The sequence below is a fragment of the Dunckerocampus dactyliophorus genome, chromosome 14 (assembly GCF_027744805.1).
Source record: "Dunckerocampus dactyliophorus isolate RoL2022-P2 chromosome 14, RoL_Ddac_1.1, whole genome shotgun sequence".
Taxonomy (NCBI): domain Eukaryota; kingdom Metazoa; phylum Chordata; class Actinopteri; order Syngnathiformes; family Syngnathidae; genus Dunckerocampus; species Dunckerocampus dactyliophorus.
In genome coordinates this window covers 5431986-5452099 of record NC_072832.1, presented here as the reverse complement: position 1 = coordinate 5452099, position 20114 = coordinate 5431986, and the positions used below count along the sequence as shown (strand labels likewise).

At 42.5% G+C, this 20114-nt stretch overlaps 2 protein-coding genes across 6 annotated transcripts; both read right to left on the bottom strand.

The window, feature by feature from the left end:
• Positions 1 to 154: 154 nt before the first annotated feature.
• Positions 155 to 5399, bottom strand: LOC129193975 (aftiphilin-like). Of its 5 annotated transcripts, XR_008573660.1 has the most exons (7): positions 5234 to 5363; positions 3677 to 4580; positions 3455 to 3594; positions 1350 to 1476; positions 1152 to 1242; positions 997 to 1078; positions 388 to 447 (listed from the first exon to the last, which is right to left on the bottom strand). XR_008573660.1 is itself a non-coding variant. In XM_054798823.1 (6 exons), exons 2-5 carry the CDS (start codon positions 4544 to 4546, stop codon positions 1162 to 1164), a joined length of 1218 nt encoding a protein of 405 aa, XP_054654798.1. In that variant the 5' UTR covers positions 4547 to 4580; positions 5234 to 5363; the 3' UTR covers positions 155 to 1078; positions 1152 to 1161. The 5 variants fall into 5 exon arrangements, 4 of the variants coding, with proteins under 4 accessions (XP_054654798.1, XP_054654796.1, XP_054654794.1 ...); XM_054798823.1 differs by having other exon boundaries at positions 155 to 1078; XM_054798821.1 differs by having other exon boundaries at positions 156 to 1078; positions 1148 to 1242; positions 5264 to 5399.
• Positions 5400 to 5816: 417 nt separating this feature from the next.
• LOC129193990 (monocarboxylate transporter 12-B-like) lies at positions 5817 to 16378 on the bottom strand. The gene is made up of 9 exons (XM_054798853.1): positions 16165 to 16378; positions 11196 to 11510; positions 8979 to 9082; positions 8714 to 8857; positions 8256 to 8351; positions 8019 to 8175; positions 6382 to 7086; positions 6056 to 6315; positions 5817 to 5989 (listed from the first exon to the last, which is right to left on the bottom strand). Exons 2-9 carry the CDS (start codon positions 11318 to 11320, stop codon positions 5817 to 5819), a joined length of 1764 nt encoding a protein of 587 aa, XP_054654828.1. The 5' UTR covers positions 11321 to 11510; positions 16165 to 16378.
• Positions 16379 to 20114: the final 3736 nt, after the last annotated feature.

Genomic DNA, 20114 nt, shown 5'->3' with positions numbered 1-20114 from the left:
AGGTAACCTGAACACTCCCCCAGGGAGGCGTCCGGGAGGCATCTTGACCAGATGCCCGATATACCTCATCTGGCTCCTCTCAATGCGCAGCAGCAGCGGTTCTACTCTGAGTTTGTCCCGGATGACAGTGCTTCTCACGTTATTTCTAAGCAAGAGCCCAGCCACCCTACGGAGAAAATTCATTTTGGCCGCGATCTTGTCCTTTCGGTCACTACCCAGAACTCATGACCATAAGTGAGGATAGGAACATAGATCGACCGGTAAACTGAGAGCTAATTTGCTTATTGATCATGTGTAAATGTGTGTGTCTCTTGTATTGTCACCTTTCAGAAGTACAAATAAACATGTACAACAAGCCATAAGGATCACGTATCTGGTTTATTGTAGTATTTACGAGCATCTTAACACTTTATTGCAGTGCATTCCATTTGGATTCCAGCAGTAAACCTGAAGATGTTTCAAAAGGAAAAATACATAATTTGAATATTTGGTTAAGAAAAAATAAATAAATGTATGAGCCAAGTACTTTTTATAGTTTATAATTGGTGGCATAAAGGCACAGATTTTCATGGAAATACTCAATGACAAATATTACACTGATTAAAGTGAGTTAAGGAGTTGTTTGCATGCTCATGCAATTGATGCTTCAGTCAACAGGCAATGAATAAATATTGTAATAGTAAATAAATAAAGAACTCTTGTTAATGCATAAATAAAATAAGATGACATAAAAACTAAAAGTGCAAATTTTTAGTGAGCTGAAGAAGAAGAGGGAGAGTTGGGAGGTGGGCACAGTGTTTCCTCGTAAAGGTCGTTGATTGTTTTGACTGCACATTTTGGATTGTGGTTTAAAAAAAACAACAGTTTTTCAAGAGTTTCTCATCCATTGCTGGGAAGTGAGTACACAGTGTCAATACTCAGAAGGAGAAAACACATCCTACAGAAGGTACAGTACGTACTAAAAAGGTGTAGCACTCATTACAAGAGTCCACGTACTGCATGGCTGGTTGACCTCAAAGCAGGAGACGGACCGCCCTGAGAACTGAGGACTCTCATCCAACAGGCTGGTGATGAGCTACTGTTAGAAAAAAGATGAATGTTTAATACTCACAAGAGTCATGCTCCAAAAAAGTGAGGTCGAACATACTTGCATTGAATTCATTAAGTGTGTGTCTGGGCTCCGGAGGTGGTCGCTGGTGTGTGTCCTGAAAAACAGTCCTTGTCGGGATTCATCTGCACCCACTGAAAGAACAATGTTAAAATGGATGGATAATAACAGAAGAAACATTGCAACAAGGCCTTTCTAATGATGTATAAATACATTTAAAAAAACACATTGATAAACTCACAGTGTCCCTCATGTCCAAACCAAGACACCTGAGCAGTGTTCTGTTGGCGTGGGAAGCTCTCCACTGGAACATGAGGCCTGCTGCACCGTGGATGTCCTGGTGGGGGCGCCAAAAGCCATGCTGAACCCTGACAAAATAATGAACCAGATTATAAAGCGTGCAAGTATCAGAATTTCAGCAACCATTTCAATTGCGATAGCACTATATAAAAGAAACTTAGATGTACTGTAGTCTATGCGCAGCTTGTACAGCAGTACAGTAGATTCCCGCCGTTTAGGGGGGTTAAATTCCAAGAAAAAATGCACGTAATTGAGAGATGTCTCCTGAGATTGAACTAGTTTGGAGTGGCAAGATATACTGTAGATGCGTGTGTTCAAGTTCAATAACACGGCAGTTCATCTTCTTTCGAACAGTGGTACGGTAGATTTGACCTGTATTATCACATATTACACATCATTAACAACTTGAATTTGATTTTTTTTTGGTTTTGGTTTGCGTGAGAGGCAGAGAAGATTTTCACTATTAGTGCAGACCTGCCAACATGTATGAATTTGTCATACTCAGCATGCAATTCGACTCTTGAATATGCGTGTATGATTCACAGCTCTCCATTTTGTTGCATTTTGCTGGTTTCAGTTTTGAGTTCAGTCTGTACAGTACAGATAAATAAATAGATATCAGTTTCTCAATAGTATTTCAAATTGGGGGGCTGCGGGCACAAAAACATTTCTGTCCTCCAATGGGGGCATGACAGAAAATAATTGAGAACCACTGTTTTATAGTAGGAGACAGATCATGACTTACGCTGGATGCATTTCACAAATAAACACTGTTTGTGTAACATAAGACATATAATGCGATATGCAATGCAAGATATAGAAAAAGAGCCAAAACGCTGCGTGCAACTCTGAGCCAGTCTTCCTGGGGTGTGATATTAGATTAGAAGTATTGAAGGAAGACGCATAACCAGCGCTTTATGACGTGTTCCGCATGACAGACTGTGCTTTAGTTTTGGTTTTCATGTTGTCTCCTGTTTTGTGCTCTTATTTTGGTTTTCTATTTTCCCGTTTGGCACAATGTGAGGCTGCGGTCGCTGGAAAGCACGTGTAGTGGTACGGGTTCCTTATTAGTAGCAAAACGTAACACTTGACAGTTGTTACAAATTGCATAGTTACAATCCCAAGGCAAAACTTGGAAATAATTCTAGACCGCGGACAAAAGCTTGTTGTTCTGTGGAGCATGGTGCAGTTTGAGGAGGTCTCACTCATGCAGATATCATTATCAGCAGTGAAACAGACACCAATATGAGCAGATATCTCATTTTTATGCCAATAAAATATATATTACCCGACCAATATTATCAGACACCCTTCGTTTTCTGTGCACTGAAAATGGCAGCCATTATTGTATAAATAGCTGGCAACACAAGTGAGGAGCAAGATAACAGTGTCTTGTGGTGGTGATAGTGCGCACGAGCGCTGCCGGCACGGCGGAGCTGCGGTTCAACAAGGGGAAACAAGAATTCCAACATGTACTGCGACATTGCAAAGCAGAAATTGGGCCACCTGCCAGTTTTCCAAATTGATAAGTCGCCCAAACACACCTCCAAGATGACAAGTGCCTTACTGTGGAAGCTGAAGGTCAAGATGATGGCCACTGATGACGTGGCCAAGATCGTCTGCTCCACACCTGAACCCGATTGAGCACCTGTGGGGCATCCTCAAGCGGAAGGATGAAAGGAAGAAAGGAGGAGTGCAAGGTGTCTTAACATTCTCCAACTCCACCAGTGATGTCATCATGGAAGAAGATTCCAGTAACAACCTGTGCAGCTCTGGTCAATTACATGTCCAAGGCAGTGCTAAATATTCACACCAAGGACACACTTTGGACATGTTCACTGTGAGGTGTACTCACTTGTGTTGCCGGCTATTTTGACAATAATGGCTGTGTGTTTACTCATTTTCAGTTTCAGTCCAGTAAATATATACTGCTATACAAGCTGTGCACTGACTACTCTAAAGCATATCTGTGTTTACTTTCTGTAGTATTGTCCCTTGGGAAGATAAACTGTGAGGGCTGTACTCTATCTTGTGCTTTTTGCATACCTATGAACTGTGGTCTTCTCCTCCTCCTGAGGATGAAGCAGAGCACCCAGGCTGGGCACATTCTCCTCCTCCTCCTCCTCCTCATCCTCGTCCTCCTCCTCAGGTGGGACCACCTCCTCTGGGAAAGAAGCCTGTAGGAGCTGGTGGACACAACAGATCAAAAAAAGTTAGCAAATGACAGGTCTCTGCTTCGTTATGGTCTTCCTTAGGGACCTTGACCACCTGGAGGCTGCTGACTTGTTCTGGAAGCTTGCTGCGAGTGTCTTTAAACTCCGCCCACATCCTGTTTCCATCCTCCTGTGGCGCAGCCGAACAGAAATCTGCAAAGCTGTCACTTGGCGGGAGACCCAGGGTCTCTCCATCAACGCAGTTGTCAAACCTTTCAGCGTTGAACTGTGAGGACACGTTGGAGGTAGCGCACGTTCCCTGAGATGCAGCCTGGTCGCCACGGTGACAATACATGTCCCACTCAGACAGCGACTCGTCTTCATCACCAGTCTGATCCCCCTGGGAGGCAAGAGAGGACACGTTTGGTTCCAAGTCCTCAGACGGACCCTCATAGGAGACATCATCGCAGAAGGAGTCCAGGTCCTCTGTAGCGGACGTGTTTAGGACGTCTTCCTTCTGCAACTTGGAGGTTTGGTGAGACTTGTCCTGAGATGTTTGGTGAGGCGTACACGCGCAACGAGATCTGGGTTCGGCGTCCATAACGACCTGGCGTCCTTCTCTCAAACTGCTGGAGGGCTTTGTCCCCACCGCAGTGCCACCCAGTGGAGCGAAGCCGCAGCACCACGGGTGAGCCGCCTGCTCTGTAAACACAGAGAAGTCAGCGAAGCCCGTTTCCTCTGCAGAGCTGCAGTAACCGTTTGTGGTGCAAAGATCCAAAGATGGCTGCCCCCCTTCCACACTCTCCCTAATGGAGTGTTCCGTTTGGAGAGTAAAGCTGGACTTCGGAAATGGTGGCTCAGTGGGAGCAGCAAGGTCAAAAACAAATCCCCCAAACTCATCCTCCTCTGATCCTGCCTCCCCCATGTCATCGTCCAATGGAGGGGGAGCTGATGAGTGCTGATAGGGCAGAATGTCTGGCTCCATTGCTTCTCCTTGTACAACTTGAAGGCTTCATTCACTTTAAGAGGATAACAGTTACATACACAGTTAGTGGATTGGAAATGTAATGACAAAATAAAACTAGTGATGGTTACCAACACACTACTAGGCTATTAGTACTAAAAATATTGTTGTTTTTCAAATTCTTTAGTTACCCCATTGTGTTAATATGACAATGACAAAATAGTAGGCTACACCATAGCAAACAACCTCAATAACAAACATATTGTAAAGAATACACCTCTCAGACATTGTCAGTGTCATTAAAAACCAGCAAGGACATTGGTTCGGTTCGCACGGCAGGTTAAAGCGGACAGAAAATTCTGTTAATGACTATAAAATGTTTTAGCAAAACCAAAACAACAAGCAACCATGCTAATAATCAGTGGATAAGGATTATCACTCAGCTCTGAAATGACAGCTAGGTGTCACAGGTGCCTGAATGTGAAGCCGACAAAAACAGGACGCTAAAAGAGAAATTAATTATTGCGAAGTTAGACTTTAGCCGAAAACACAACAACAGTATACGAGAAAAATGGCAACATTTCGTTTTACAGGTAGATTAGCTAACGTTAGCTATCCAGCTAGTTGAGCCGGTTACTAACGGTCAACAAACAAGGACGTATTACTAGCAGCCACACACACTGACATTATAACACATAATGCATGTACCTTTAGTTATTCACGTTTCTTGATGTTTACCTGAGCAGATTCGCAAGAAGAAGCCATCAGCAACCTCCGAAGTAAGCTAAGCGCTCTCTGAATTCGGTCGACAAAAGTCAGATCTCTCTCTTGTATACGTTTTCCATGTGCCCAAGAAGGCGCATCTACAACGGCCTCTCATTTGCTCAAAGTCAACAGCGTGTTATTAATAGACGATCTTCGTTGATGCCCAAATTGTTAGCTGAACAGTGCCGTGGCCGTACACTGCCATCTTCTGTACAACAGGACAACTACAAACACTTAATGCTATTAATATTGTTACACTATTGTGACAACATACAAATTGTGCTGTGATGTATGGTTTAATAAATAAAAGAAATGATTCTAGTGAAATTTACTGTATTTGGTCAGCAAGCAGGTTTAACAATGGCACAAACAAGACATTATATGTGCAATAAATAATTTAACACACGTTTAGTCCTGCTTTTATTTCTTACATATACATAAGGCATTAACCCAAATAGAAATGACAGAGAAAATGCAGAAAAATAATATATTATATATTTAAAACATAAATAAACGTTGTGCAGCATTACATAATGCCTTGTTGACAATCAGCAGCAGCATGTTTGGGAGAAGACGTGTTTGTCTTCCAGGAGTGTCTGACCACCATGGTGGTAGCTAGAATTGCTGCGCTGAATATGAAGGAAGCGGCGCTGACGAAGAAGGTCGCCGCATAGTTTTGCGTCACGTCAACCAGCCAACCTGTAGACAGAGAGATAGAATACTGGTCAAGATTTTATCACACAGGTTTGAGCACAAAAGTCTTACCGCCGATTGGTGGGCTGATAAGGTAAGGGATGCTGTGCAGGAAGTAGACCACACCCAGGGCAGAGTTGAGGTCGTCGGGGCCCACCACATCAGAAGTCACCACAGGAATGAGTGCCACGTAGCCGCCTTCAACGTAGCCGTAGACGACCGCAAACAGCACCAGGGAGGTGAAGGATTGCAGGATCGGGACGAACAAACAGCTGATGCCTTCCACGGCTAACATTAGCATGAAGCTCAGCATTCGATACTTTTTCAGGCACCTGCAGCGACGGCATTCTACCGTTAACACCCTGTAAAACAATAGTCGCACCCTAATCTCTACTTACTTCCTGTCTGTGATCCACCCAAAGGTAATGTTTCCCACAATCACGCTGATTCCAAATATGGACACAAGGAAAGCGGCCTGTTTGTTCTCCACCCCTTTACTGATGGCATAAGGAACCAGGTAAACCATGGGTGCGCTGCAGGCGTATGCCATAAACAGGAAGCACAGCGCCCAAATGATGAAGTCAGGAATAAGAAGGAAGCCAAAGTCCTGCCCTGGCTGGAGAGAGTAGCAACAACCATGTGAGGAGGTTGGGATGTTTGCTGAAGGTTCCGTAAGCGGGACAACGCCTTTATTCCAGTTAGTGGTTTTGCCGTCTTCACTCTTTGTGTTTACAATCTTGTTTTTGAAGTTATTACTCTCTACCAAGTCCTGCACTTGGTTGGCTAGCTTAGCATCTGAAACTTGCATCTCCCCTCGGATTGCCGCTTTTAGCTTGTTGCCAGATAAAATGCACTCTCCTAGTTTCTTGTCCATCAACCTGGCATCAGGCCTGCTTGGCAGGATAACAGTCTTGCCCTGTACTGGTTGGTGCTTCTGAAGGTCACACATCTGGAGCGCCCCATTGACTATGAGAGGTCTTTGGGTGTAGCTGATGCTGCTGACTTCCATTAACTTTGCATCCTCTCCACAGTGACCGGATGGTTCTTCTTTGGCATCTTTGGAATCACCTTTCTCCACATTGGCCACATTGCGCTCCCCTGTCCTTGGAAATGGGAAAGCACAAAGGAAATACAAAGTTTTGTAAATGAACTACTCAAAAGAATACTTCAGTAGTTTGCTTTAACCACAGAAATTGCACAAGGGGACAGTTAGCCATTGGCCAATGAACTCCTCTGCTTGACGCAATGGATTGTGGGTACAAGTCAAAATAGCTTTGATTTCTTATTTTAAACTTGTATTGGTACTTGTCTTGTATATTGAAAAGCTGCCTTTTGATTGTTAGTCGCTGTGCGATAAGTTTGTCAGATATGTTCGTAAGATGAAACCGTGAGTCAAACTGTTATATTGAGTAATGGCCTCCTGCCATTTCCAGTGGCTTGGTAAGCCTGTTGTGAGGTTTTTAACAGTTTACAATTGACTTCTGCCAAAAAAAAAAAAAAAAAAAAAAAAAAAAAAAGGGCTCCTGTTTTTCCTCACTGACTTGAAGGCAGTACAGGCTCTAAATGACTAGTAGAAGTTCCTACTGTAAGTATAGCAGATGTAACAAGATTGAAAAAAGTAATAAATTGTGAGGTATTTTAACACCATCTCTAATACAAGGTATTGACATATCGCTCACATTACGTTATCAATACATTGGTATCAATTATCAATATTATGATGTATTCCTATTGCAATCTGTACTGTATGGAGACAGCTGGTCCAGATATTGATATTCTGATGTCATAATGTTATTTCTCACACAGTGCACAGCACAGTATCAATACACCAGTACCACATATTGATAATGTATTGTACTGTTACTGGTCATAGTACAATATCAATACGCCAGTGTCAAGTATCAATATTATGATGATATTGTGATAAATTGATGTATTCTTCTCACTTTCTGTATCGACACACCCGGTCCAAATATTGATATGTTGATGTGCCGTATCACACATTCAAGCCTTTAAAAAGCAGCAGAGATCTGACCTTTGACCAGAGCTGGGCTGCACGGGCCTCATCAAAGCGCCACAAACACACAAGTTTGACACGAAGCCCCCCAGGACGAGCATGGCTCCCCTCCAGGAGTACTGATCTATGAGCAGCTGTGCCACCGGGGCCAGGATGAAGGTGCCGATGCCTGTGCCTTGGACATCAACGTGGAATATAAGTGGCATGTTGAGAGGATTGCGTGTATGGGGAAAAAAAGAGATCAAGCGAAGATACCAGACAGGGCGATGCCGTAGGCCAGGGCTTTCTTCTCACTGAAGTACCTTCCTACCATGGCGATGGAGGGCGTGTAGCTGAGAGCAAAGCCGATGCCTGAAAATAAATGATAGTGTCGTTATTTTGATGTATCGTTGCTGCTCACAGTGTAGTATCAATACACCAGTAACAGATATTGATTTTGTGATGTACTAGTATTGTATCATTATCTCTTTTGGTACAGTGTTGAGACAACACTAACCAAATATCAATATACTGTACTGTAGAGTACCAATAAACCGGTATCAAATCGTGATGCACTGCAAAATGTTGATATTTTCAGATGTATCGATACCGTTATCCATACACCAGTATAAAATATCAACACTATGATATGCCGCAGAGTTATTGCTCACAGAACGGTATCAATACACTGTTATCAGTTTATTTATATTGAAATACGTCAGGTGCCAGCATACCCGAGAGGACCCCCAGAGACGCGTAGAGGTGTTCCAGGCTGGAGGCAAAGCAGCTGAGGACCAGACCGACAGAGGACAAGAAACCGCCGAGCATCACCGTCGTTCTGCATGAGAGACGTCTGACGAGGAAACTGCCCAGAGGAGCTGGAAAACAATACAAGTCTTATTTACCTGACTTCAAGTCACAGCTTTAAAGACACCTTGCAACCCCTTTGAGCTGCTTTTGCCCAACATGTGGTGATGGAGCATTGGAGGGTGGGCCTACCACAGAACATGGTGGTGCAGTCTATGAGACTGTTGATCCAAGCCGTGGTGGAATAATCTCTCTCAAAGTGCAGCTGGAGCTCCACAAAGAACACGGAAAAGCATCTGCATAGGAGGAAAAGGAATTTTAACCTGTGGTGACCATGAAAGAGATGAAAAAGGAAGTACCGTAAAATCCGGTGTATAAACTGCTACTTTTTTCTTAAACGTTGAACTCTGCGGCTAATTTATGGCTAAATTCTAATCTTGTGACTTCAGAACTACTACTAATTGTTTAAATACTGTGCCGCTCGTGAGGAAACAGTAGCTCTTTCTTTGGCAGGAGCCAATCATGAGCTATCAGTGCACTCACAACACGCTTGTCAACCCACTGGAAAGGGCAGAACAGCCAACACTAAACTCATCACACAGCAACTTAACACTCAAAAGGTATACCCCAGAACTATACAAACATGGACCAATAGGAGTTTGAAACTTAAAAAAAACAACTCTTTTAAAGTTTTCCCATAATGAATTGCATCTTAGCAACTCATTTATTGGGGCGCTGCAATGACGTCAGCCTCCTTCTGGGCTCTGGGTGCTCTGGCTGCCTATGGTGGACAGAGGCAGCATTGCAGCGCCATCCATCATTTTCTATGCTGCTTGTCCTCCAATAAAATGGTTTGCTGAAACAAAACGCCTTATGGGAGAACTTTAAAATGTTTGTTTTTTTTCATTTTAACATCCTATTAGTACATGTTTGAATATTTCTAAGGTATACATTTTGAGCGTTAACTTGCTGTGTGATGACTTTAATGTTGTTTGTAAGATGACACAGTGAGTCAGACTGTTATATTGAGTAATGACCTCCTGCAATTTCCAGTGGATTGACAAGCTAGTCGTGAGTTTCTCATAGCTCATGATAAAGAGCTGCCTGGTCCTCACGAACTTGTGTGCACCGCAATATATCATTTTATGACATGGACACGTGCGGCTTATACACCGGTGCTGCTTGTATATGTACAAATCTGTTTTTTCTTCTAAATTTAGTGGGTGCGGCTTATAGACCGTGCAACTTATACACCGGAATTTACAGTACATATATGTACAGTATGACATGCTTTTAGTGGGCAAAGTGTCAGGTCAGGAAGTGCATTTCTTACATCTTGAGCCTTGCGTAACCACGCTTATATAATTCCAACCTTATGGCTTCCACTGCCCATAAAGAGGTGATAAAAGAACGAGAAGAGGTGTTTATCACCTCACATATGACACTCATTCACTCATTTATCTTTTTGTTTAGCATGAGCTGACCAACCGAGCAACTTTTTGAAACTGTGTGACACCGTCAATGCACCATCTACACCCTTGCTGTTCACTTATCAACAGTCTCTTGTTGATTTGAAAGATCTCCCGCTTGGATGTAGAATAGTAATAATATGACGGCAACGCGCTGACCGTGCAAAAAGAAGAGAGCGTCAACATGGAAACACCTCAGCAGGAATTTAGAGTCTTTGTTAGGAAAAAAAAAAGAAAACTGCTGAGACAGGTTATTAACACTTTAAGCTGTTTAGGAATGGACCAAAGTCACAACCTGACCGTTTATTAAATGTTGTACATGGTGGGATTACTGGGATAGACTATACAATGTGGGGAGCACAGACACATACCTGTCCTTGTTAATGGGAACTGTAAGCTTAATGGGGCAAACTATACAAAGGGAACCACAGACACACGATTACTATTGTGGGGTGACCGGTGCTTACCATGCAATGTGGGAACCACAGACACACATCTACGCTTGTTTTTATCAGATTGTACACTAAAACAGTGATTCTCAGCTGGCGGGTCAGGACCTAAAAGTGGCTCAAAGCTCTATCGTGGGTGGTTCGCACACAGATTTTTTAATTTTGAAGTAAAATTTCCGTCACTATGGGCTATTTTTTTTTTTTTGGCAATATCATCTTCCTCCTTGATACACGATTATCTTATTTAGCGCAATTTTGATATTGAATTTTAATTGATGTATTATTTGTATGCTTGCAGCGATCATATGCTGATAATTATGTGCATTCATGTTTAAAAAGATGATGTAAAAAAAAAAAAACATTGGAAAATGTGGGTCCCAGGTTGAGAGACCTTTTGAGAACCCGTGGACTAAAAGACTGGGAAACACACACATACATACACATATTCTTGTCGTTCTCATGTTGTGTGGTCAGGTGCAGACTATACACACCTGGTGACAGCCCGTGAGCAGATGGTGGTGAGGAAGCAGCCAACCACGATCATCCATCCCCAGCCGCCCTCTGGTGGGGTGGTGACCTCGGGCGACCCCTTGCCTTTCTCCATCTTCTCCTGCATGATGAGAGTCGTGGCTCCAACCAATCAGCAGCATCCGTGGCGCTCTCCTCCGCCGCCCTCGCCGCCTTTTGCTTCAGGTGCAGGTCAAAAGAGCTCACTGCAGTCTAAACATACAGCAGCTTTGTTGAGTCAGAAGCGAGTGGATTGCCTCCATGGAGTTGTGCTCGTCACTCCTCCTCTTCCTCTTGGACTGATGAGAAACACACACCAGCGGATTGCGGTCATTTGTGAGTCTTGTCGGGAACAATCTAAGCCATCTGTTGTATTTTTTAACATTTCATGCATCGGCTTCTTTCATATGCAATTTAACCTGATGAGGAAGTGACACATAAATGTGCAGAGGCCTTCGCTGGCAGAGGGAGGTAATTACAGGACATCCATACACTGAATTTGTGGAAGGATGGAGAAGGGGTTGGATTAAATAAACTCTGCTTCTCTTCCTTTTCAGACATTGAATTGAATTGGGCAAATGTGATGTTTTTTAATGAAACTTATTAAGCATGTTTGAAAGAATCATACCAAATAAATTCATCATGATTGATCTGTGTCTGAAATATTCACATTTTTACGGTGTTGTATTCATAGAAAGAACAAGGACAGGACAGGGTCTTATGTATTTGTATGTATTAACATTTGCAAATGAACTGAAACTTTAAAGCAGGGGTGTCCAAGCTTTTTCCGCTGAGCGCCGCATACTGAAAAATCAAAGGATGCGGGGGCCACTTATATTTTACATTTTGTAAACCAACCAAAGAAGTTATATGGAGATGTTATATACTGTATAAGAAGTTATATATATTTAATGTTTAGTGTTACAGGTGACATAATTTCATGGACTTCTCGATTATTTTTCCTTATTTTTTAAGAAATATTTCTACACTCTTTTTAGTACATTTTTTCTCCTTTCTCTTTTCTTTTTATTCCCATAATGTTTTGACTTTATTCTCATAATATTATAACTTTTTGCCAACCAAATTATCCAAAAATTGCAAATTTATTCTTTAGCATAATTCTGATAATTCTGCGAAATAAATTATTTTTCCTTAATGTTTCAACTTTATGCGTCTAAAAATGTTTTCCTCATAATATCACAGCTTTATTCTAAACATTAAGACTTTTTTCCCCATAAGATCAAAACTTTTTTCACTTAATATTCTGACTTTACACTCATAGAATTACCGTTCTTTTTTCCATTTTGGCAGTTGTTTGTTTTGTTTTCTTGGTTTTTCCTTAAATTTAATTGAATTTGTATTTTTTTTAGGATTTGCAGCCAATGAAAAAAATTCCATGGTCCACCCAATTACTGCTCTTTTTTCCATTTTTGCTGTTGTTTTATTTTATTGTTTTACTCTTTTTTTTTAGACTGTGTTGCGGGCCAATAAAAAAAAAAACACCACAGGCCACGCTTTGAACTCCCATTCTTTAAATCAAGCCAAAAGATACCATACGTCTGACAATCTATTTGCCGCGCACTCTTTAACAGTAGCAGAACATCTGAATCACACTTTAGCTGTGTTAATATGACAGCAATGGGGGGTTGCGTTCAAAGACACCCGTTATTTAAGTTGATATCATTACCTAAAAGCGCAAAGTGTTCATTGGAAGCAGACAATACTGCCGAAATGTGAAAATGTATTGTATATACAACATAACAACTTCATTTTTTAACTTTATAATGATTTGGAGTGCATGAGAAAGGGGAAAAGAAAACATAGCTCACTAAGCCTAACAAATATATTGCACAACACAGCAGCAACAGAGCCAATGTTGTAATAGCGGTAAGGAGTAAGGACGGCTTAGCCACAATGAATAGCGCTGGTGAGTTCATTGTAAACAACAGTACGGCAAGGCAACACGCATGACTTTCACACCAACAGCTGAGTAACGCTTTTTAAAGTGCATGCAGAGGTAGATAACGCTGCTGGATGCTGGACCACTCATGATAATTCAAATGCAGCTACTGCTTTCTTGTGAGTTGGACCAAGCGCTAATAAGAGATTATTTGTTTTTACCACTCGCTTCGAATGAGAATTATTATCTTTGCAGAGGCCGACTTGTTGTAGGTCTATACTATCTGAGACAGCTGCTGCAACACAGGCCAAAGAGGTCAAGGTGTCGTTTACGCTTATCACTGCAACAACATACTCTATGCATACACTAGCTGTGTTAGTCACATGACTTGCGCTTATGCAACAGCGTGTCCGCCCGCTGAGCGACAAGCCCGAACAGGATAAAGTTCTCCATGACGGCAATTTGCGTGTTTGTGACCGATGCAAACACAATGGGCTGTCAATAAACAATAGACACGTGACAATAGGTGATGCAAAGTTCATCCACCCACCTATTTCCATCTGAAAAACACGCTCAAGCACGCATTTTCTGAGCTGGACACCTGTCACTGAAGATGGAGTTACCCTTATCATTGTTTACAGCGGGGATTCACTTGAAAAACCCAAACTAAAGCACTTAAACTTGATAAAAATAATGTATCAACAGCATCAACATATATGTATAAATAAATTAGGAAAACAACATATCTTAGTGGTCTGCATGTATTCTATTGCGTGTTCAAATACTTTAGATAAATTGCATATCTATAGTATAAACATCCTCCATCTGTTTGTACACATTTTGTCACACAGAAATCCTGCAAAAAAGGTGCACTTGAGACGTAAAGGTAGAGTCATTTCACACAGAACCCGGAAAAGGGGGAGATTGCTGTAAAATGTATGCACTTTCAGAATCCCGCAATCAGATAATAAAGATACTTAGGACAACAACACAACACTACAGGAGAACAGGATTTTAGGGGACTGACGCAACCGGCAGTTTTCTGGATTCTGTGTGAAAGCGTATCCCGCTCACTTTTCCTGCCTTGTTGTGTTGAAAACAATGGTGGCTGTCCGACAGATATTTTATACGTTATACCTGATGCTGAGATCATCAAGCATCTACATATTTGATTCCGGGATTCCCAATGTGTCGCTTTCTCGGGTTCTGTTCGAAATGCACAGATGAGTCAATGCAGGGATCTACTGTTACGGACAACCTTGCAGAATTTTGTGGGAATTTGGTAATAGGATTGATGTCCCGCCTCTGTTACAGCTCTGGCTATTAGACTATGAGTCTCAGGTGTTAAATGTCACACGTTAGTCCCAGGACTGTGTCCCGCCTTTCTTACAACACTGATACTACCCTCTGAATAAAAAATAAAAAAATTGTTTATCTTCTTCGTCCCCAAAATGCCCGTCCTCCCATCCTGTTGTTCCAGATGCTGGCATCATCCGATATTCTGATTTTGAACGTGCATACGTTTACGACAGGGTCCCACTTTGCTGGATTCTGTGTGAATTGCATAGATGAATCAATGCAGGATCTACTGTTACGGTCCTCATGTGCCAATTTTGCAGGAGAAAAGGCAACACAGGCTATGCTGTCCCGCCTCTGTTACTGCAGTGATACAAATGTCAGGCATTGAACTTCACACTTCGGTCCCGAAGTAGCTGGAAACACTTTCTCAAAGGCGCGGTCCCACCACTGTTACTACCTGCTGGAATATAGCAGGGTCTTCTCCAACCCCATGAACCCTGTTCTCCTACCCTGTTATGTTAAAAGAATGTCACTTTGACAAGTATTTTATCCGTCACGTCGGAGATTGACAACTGTGAACTTGCAAACGGTAAGAAAATGAAATGCGGAGTCGAATTAACGTGGGAGCGCCAATTTTTGGGTTGTCTGTCGGAAAGGAGTGACACAAGCTATGTGGTCCAACCTCTGTTAGTCTTGGGTGTTAACCTTTACCAGTTTGGCCTCAGAATTGCTGCGCACTCTTTCACAAAGGTGCCATCCCAGATACGATGATGTCCCACTTGACTGTGTGAAATGCACAACAAAAAAAAAACGAGACCTTTGATCTGATGCAGAGGTTTTGCAGGATCTCTGTGTGAAAGGGGCTAGAGTTGTTTTTATGATATGATGTTTGGCAAGAAAAACAGAAGCAAGCACGATATGCTAATTAGCTGAGGAAGCTCCGCCTCCTGCACTCATGCCTTTAAATGAGTCTTAGTGTTGTTTCCATTTGCAAAAAAGCTGGCCAGCTGTGCACTGTTTGCATTCAAAGCTAGCCACTCTCGTTTTAGAGCGGGTCCATCATGCATGAAGAGCTCCCAGAACCTGGACAAACAGGTAACGCACGTGTGTGTGTTGATAAGAGGGTCAGGGAGGGCAGTGACCCCCGCTTTAACTAAATGTACTTAAAGCCACTAACAAGTGTACAAAAACACATGTAAGAGTCTAGATGAAACTCCAGCAGCAGGGTCAAAGGTCCGTGGGTTTTTTTTTCTTTCCCTTTTTTGCTTTGTCATCTGTTGCTCGCCGTGAGAGGTTATTGAGGCAAAAGCAAAAGGTTGTAAAGTTTGAGTGACAGCAACAACAAAACTAGAACCGCTACATGAACACACCTGTTTCCACAGATGTTGCCCATCAGGACGCCTGCTGAACAACACGGCGGGCATCACAAAAACCATAAACAATACAAACACATAATAAAGCTCCTTTTTAAAATTTTATTCAAGACAGAAAATTCTAAATGAATCTGAAAAATAGTGCATTTAAAAGAAAAACTATGTATTGGTTCACTACATTTTCTTCCTTAAAGGGAGCTTTTCCTTGCCTCCGTCGCCAAAGTGCTTGCCCACACAATTTTCCTTGATGTTTGACAGCAATAAGTGCCTTTTTGTAAACAACCATAATAAAAATGTAATATAACATAAATCATGCTACACAAAAAGTCACAAACGCAAAAGAAAAATGTCCTATTCTAATAATGAAATAAAAATACTCACCTGAGTTTGTGTTGTCACCTGGTCATGCCGCCTGAACCAGTCTTGTGTTCCTGCTGCAGTGCCTTCCGTCAACACCCTGAAGGTGCTCGATCTGCAACACATGCATGTCAGCAAACAGCATAAATGAGCTGAGGGAGTGAGGAAGGGGGGAGGAGAATCCCTTCTTCGTCCCCCCCACCACAGGAAAGAGCGTCACACGGACCTGGGAAGTTACTGTAGTTCCCTCGTTTTACACATTACATGTTCCAGGCAGGATGAAAGACTTACATAACATCTTAGAACACGTTTCCACGTTTGAACACGTCATGGTGCAGATCGAAATAAAATCTCGTGACGTTTTTAGTTCCCACTTTGCATGACGTGTTGCAGTCAGGGTGCAGGCTTCAATAACTGAAATAATATCTTATAGCATCTTCATTTACCACATTGTGAACGTGACGTGTGCCAGTCACGATGCAGACTTAAATGGACGTGTTAATTTCCCACATTCCAAACCTGTTGTGCTCCGGTCATGATGAAGAATTATAAACTCAGAAAGTAAGAACATTTTTAGCTCCCACGTTTTAAACATTACATGTTTCAGACATGATAAAAACTTAAATTAGGGATGAGCGAGTACACCACTATCTGTATCTGTATCCTTATCTGTACTGGAAGTGGGCGGGGCAAGAGCCGGAGGTGGGCGTGGTTTAGCTGGGAATGGGTGGGGCTTAAATCAGCACATTATTTTAAGTCGGAAAGTTGACATGGATTGATGAGAAGTTGCTATATTTATTGTTTATTATTCAGCTGTATGTGTACAGTGTTCATCCATCCATCCATCTTCTATGCCGCTTCTGCTCGTTAGGGTCGCGGGGGTATGCTGGAGCCTATCACAGCTGACTTCGGGCGAGAGTCGGGATACACCCTGGACCTTTCGCGAACAGTGTAAGAACGCGCATTGTGTTCTGCGCCCTTGTGGTGTATTGGAGCGATCTATCGGTGCTCTGTTGTATGTGTCTGTTATTGTCTTCACTACTGCTACCAGTAGAGGGTGTTGTATACTCAGACAAGTGCAGCTCCACCTCATCTCAGTGTTCATGTGCCTGTAACAGTACATTAGGAACCCACAGTAGACAATAGCCGGCTAAATATAGAGCCGCAACAGTCCTTATTGGCTATGGGAGAATCTGCCCATTGTGTTCTGCGTCCTGATTGGCTGTAGACCATTGTCAATCAATCTCCTTTGTGCCGTTTCTTGCTGTGGTCAATGGTGGCTAGCAAACTAGCTAACTGTGCGAGGTGCTTGCCAAGCGCCAATGAACAATAGAAGAAGAAGAACAAGAAGCAGCTAACGGGTTAAATGAATCTTCGGTTGAAGGAGTAGGCTGACGGCAGGAGCAATGTGTTTTAATAAGGATGCAAAACGCTACAGGCGCCAGGACGAAGCACAGTCACAGGAGTGCATACGCCCGACTCACTTCATCATTTCTTGTGTCCAACTTAGATTTAACATTCAAATTCAAACGAAATTTGAACTTTGAGGGTGTTCAAACAAGAGAGAAATGTGAGAAAATGTTAATGTCTGTCTGAGAAAAGAGTATACAATGTATGGTGATGGGCTTTACAGCTTTAAAACATACGTAACAAATGTAAACAAATAAAGCTGGCTGATTTGCGGATTTCACCTATTGCGGGCTATTTTGGGAACCTATCTCCGGCGATAAGCGAGGAAACGCTGTACTGTGTATGTGTGCAAGTGATCTGTAAGACTTTATCATTTAATTATTTTTTAACGATCTGTGTGACGTTGGTGACTCATGCAAACATCCAGTGACAGGCAAACAGGGAAATAATCTGCCAGCCTTGCTCACTGTAGTTTTCTCAAAAGCACCGCGTTCAGTACCACCAGTAAAGTTTTCCAACTGACTTTACATCACCGGCCAAATTAGATGCAAGCAGACGGGGAAAGAAAACCCCCCCCAAACACCGGCAGTGACCGACGCAACACGAGCCGTTCACGGCTCTGTCTTGTCAAATGGGCCGCGTACGTGACAAAACAAGTTTGCCAAGTAACTTTTCATACGAGCTGAGCTGAGGAAAACCTAAAAAAAACCCAAAACACGTCCGGCTTGGAGGCAGTGACCAACGCAATGCGAGCCGTTTTCATCTCGGTCTTGTCAAATGCACCACGTACGTAACAAAACGAGGCATGGCTCCTCTCTCTGGCTGGTGCGGTCGCTGTGTGTGACTGGCCAATCACAGAGCGTGAAGAGTGAATACTGTACATAAGTAGTTACCTTGTGAGGATTTTCCTTCATCACGATTACATACAATGACGAGCTGTACTCGTTTCATGCTCTTCTTCTTCTTCTCCTTTCGGCTTTTCCCTTCAGGGGTCGCCACAGCGAATCAATTGCCTCCATCTAACCCTGTCTTCTGCATCCTCTTCTCTCACACCAACTACCTTCATGTCCTCTTTCACTACATCCATAAACCTCCTCTTTGGTCTTCCTCTAGGCCTCCTGCCCGGCAGTTCCAAACTCAGCATCCTTCTACCTATATATTCCCTATCTCTCCTCTGGACATGTCCAAACCCACTCGTTTCATGCTCGTACTCGACAAAAATGCATTATCCGTAATGAATACTCATCTAAAACAAATATCCGGCTGAACCTTAATTTTTAGTTCCCATATTTTAACAACACATCATGATGCAGACTGAAATAATACCTGATAGCATCTTTCGTTCCCGCATTTTGAACATGATGTGCTCCAGTCATGATGCAGACTGAAATAATAACACCTTGAGTTCCCAAGTTTTAAACATGACGTGCTCCAGTCATGACAATGACTGATAGACTTATAAGGTAACATCATTTTTAATACCCACATTTTAAACATGACGTGCTCCAGTCATGTTGAAGACAAATAACATCTTCTGACATCTTTAGTTCCCATGTTTTAACTACTCATCATGATGCAGACCTAAGAATCTCCTAACATCTTTAGTTTCCACAATGTGACATCCCCATCGGCAGTGTACTGCATCAACCGTGACTTACCGCCCCCACTTGGTCCCACGAGTGCCGTTCCGCTCAGATTTCCGTGACGAGTTGCTGGGTCATTTAAAGGGATAGTTTGGATTTTTTGACATGAAGTTGTACGACATCCCCATCAGCAGTGTAGTCCAATAAGCGCGACTTAGCCCCCACTTGGTCTCCTAAGTCCAGTTCTGGTCAGATTTCTGTGATGAAGAACGTAACTCCGCTTAGTTGCTGGGGACAATTAAGTAAAGAGGTTGGCTTCTAAAAACAATATGCGTTCAAAAGATTAAAACATTTGCATCACCAAAATGCCGTCTCAAAAACCAGAGCTCACAAAACGCTGGGCGTTAGATCTGTCTCCCGCCGTATCCCTACGCACTGTCGCCTGTGCGTTCACGTGAATGTGATGAAGACGCTTTATGATGCAAATGTGTTACTCTTTTGAACGCATATGGTTTCGAGAAGCCAAAATTTTACTTCAATGATCAAGCAGCTAAGTGGAACTACTTCCCTCCTCACAGATCTGCGACCAGAACCGGACTCATGGGACCAATTGGGGGGTAAGTCGCTGTTAATGGACTATAATGCTGATGGGGGTGTCATACAACTTCATGTCCAAAAACTCCAAACTATCCCTTTAATATCTTAGAACTTTGTTAGTGCCTCCATTTTAAAGAACACATCATGATGCAGACTTGAATGACATCTTAGAACATCTTTAGTGGGGTAATTAAATGATTACATTGAAAGGTTTATGAAACCTATCAAAGAGATATTATTTTAGTCATAATGAAACATGTAACTTCAGCTCAGAGAAGCCCATCTGAATTTGTGTCTTTGGTTATAGATAGTCGTTTGGAACATAACTATTTTCTATCAATACAGAGGAGACATACTTTAAATGTATCAAAATGAAAAGGCATT

Coding starts and splice junctions, on each gene's coding strand:
- LOC129193990 (XM_054798853.1), bottom strand. CDS start 11,320: ATGCAGGAGAAGATGGAGAAAGGCAAGGGGTCGCCCGAGGTCACCACC. Junction 9,083..11,195: donor TGCTCACGGGCTGTCACCAG/GTGTGTATAGTC, acceptor CCTCCTATGCAG/ATGCTTTTCCGTGTTCTTTG. Junction 8,352..8,713: donor GTCTCTGGGGGTCCTCTCGG/GTATGCTGGCAC, acceptor ATTTATTTTCAG/GCATCGGCTTTGCTCTCAGC.
- LOC129193975 (XM_054798821.1), bottom strand. CDS start 4,546: ATGGAGCCAGACATTCTGCCCTATCAGCACTCATCAGCTCCCCCTCCA. Junction 1,477..3,454: donor GAGAAGACCACAGTTCATAG/GTATGCAAAAAG, acceptor TTATTTTGTCAG/GGTTCAGCATGGCTTTTGGC. Junction 1,243..1,349: donor GTTTGGACATGAGGGACACT/GTGAGTTTATCA, acceptor TTGTTCTTTCAG/TGGGTGCAGATGAATCCCGA.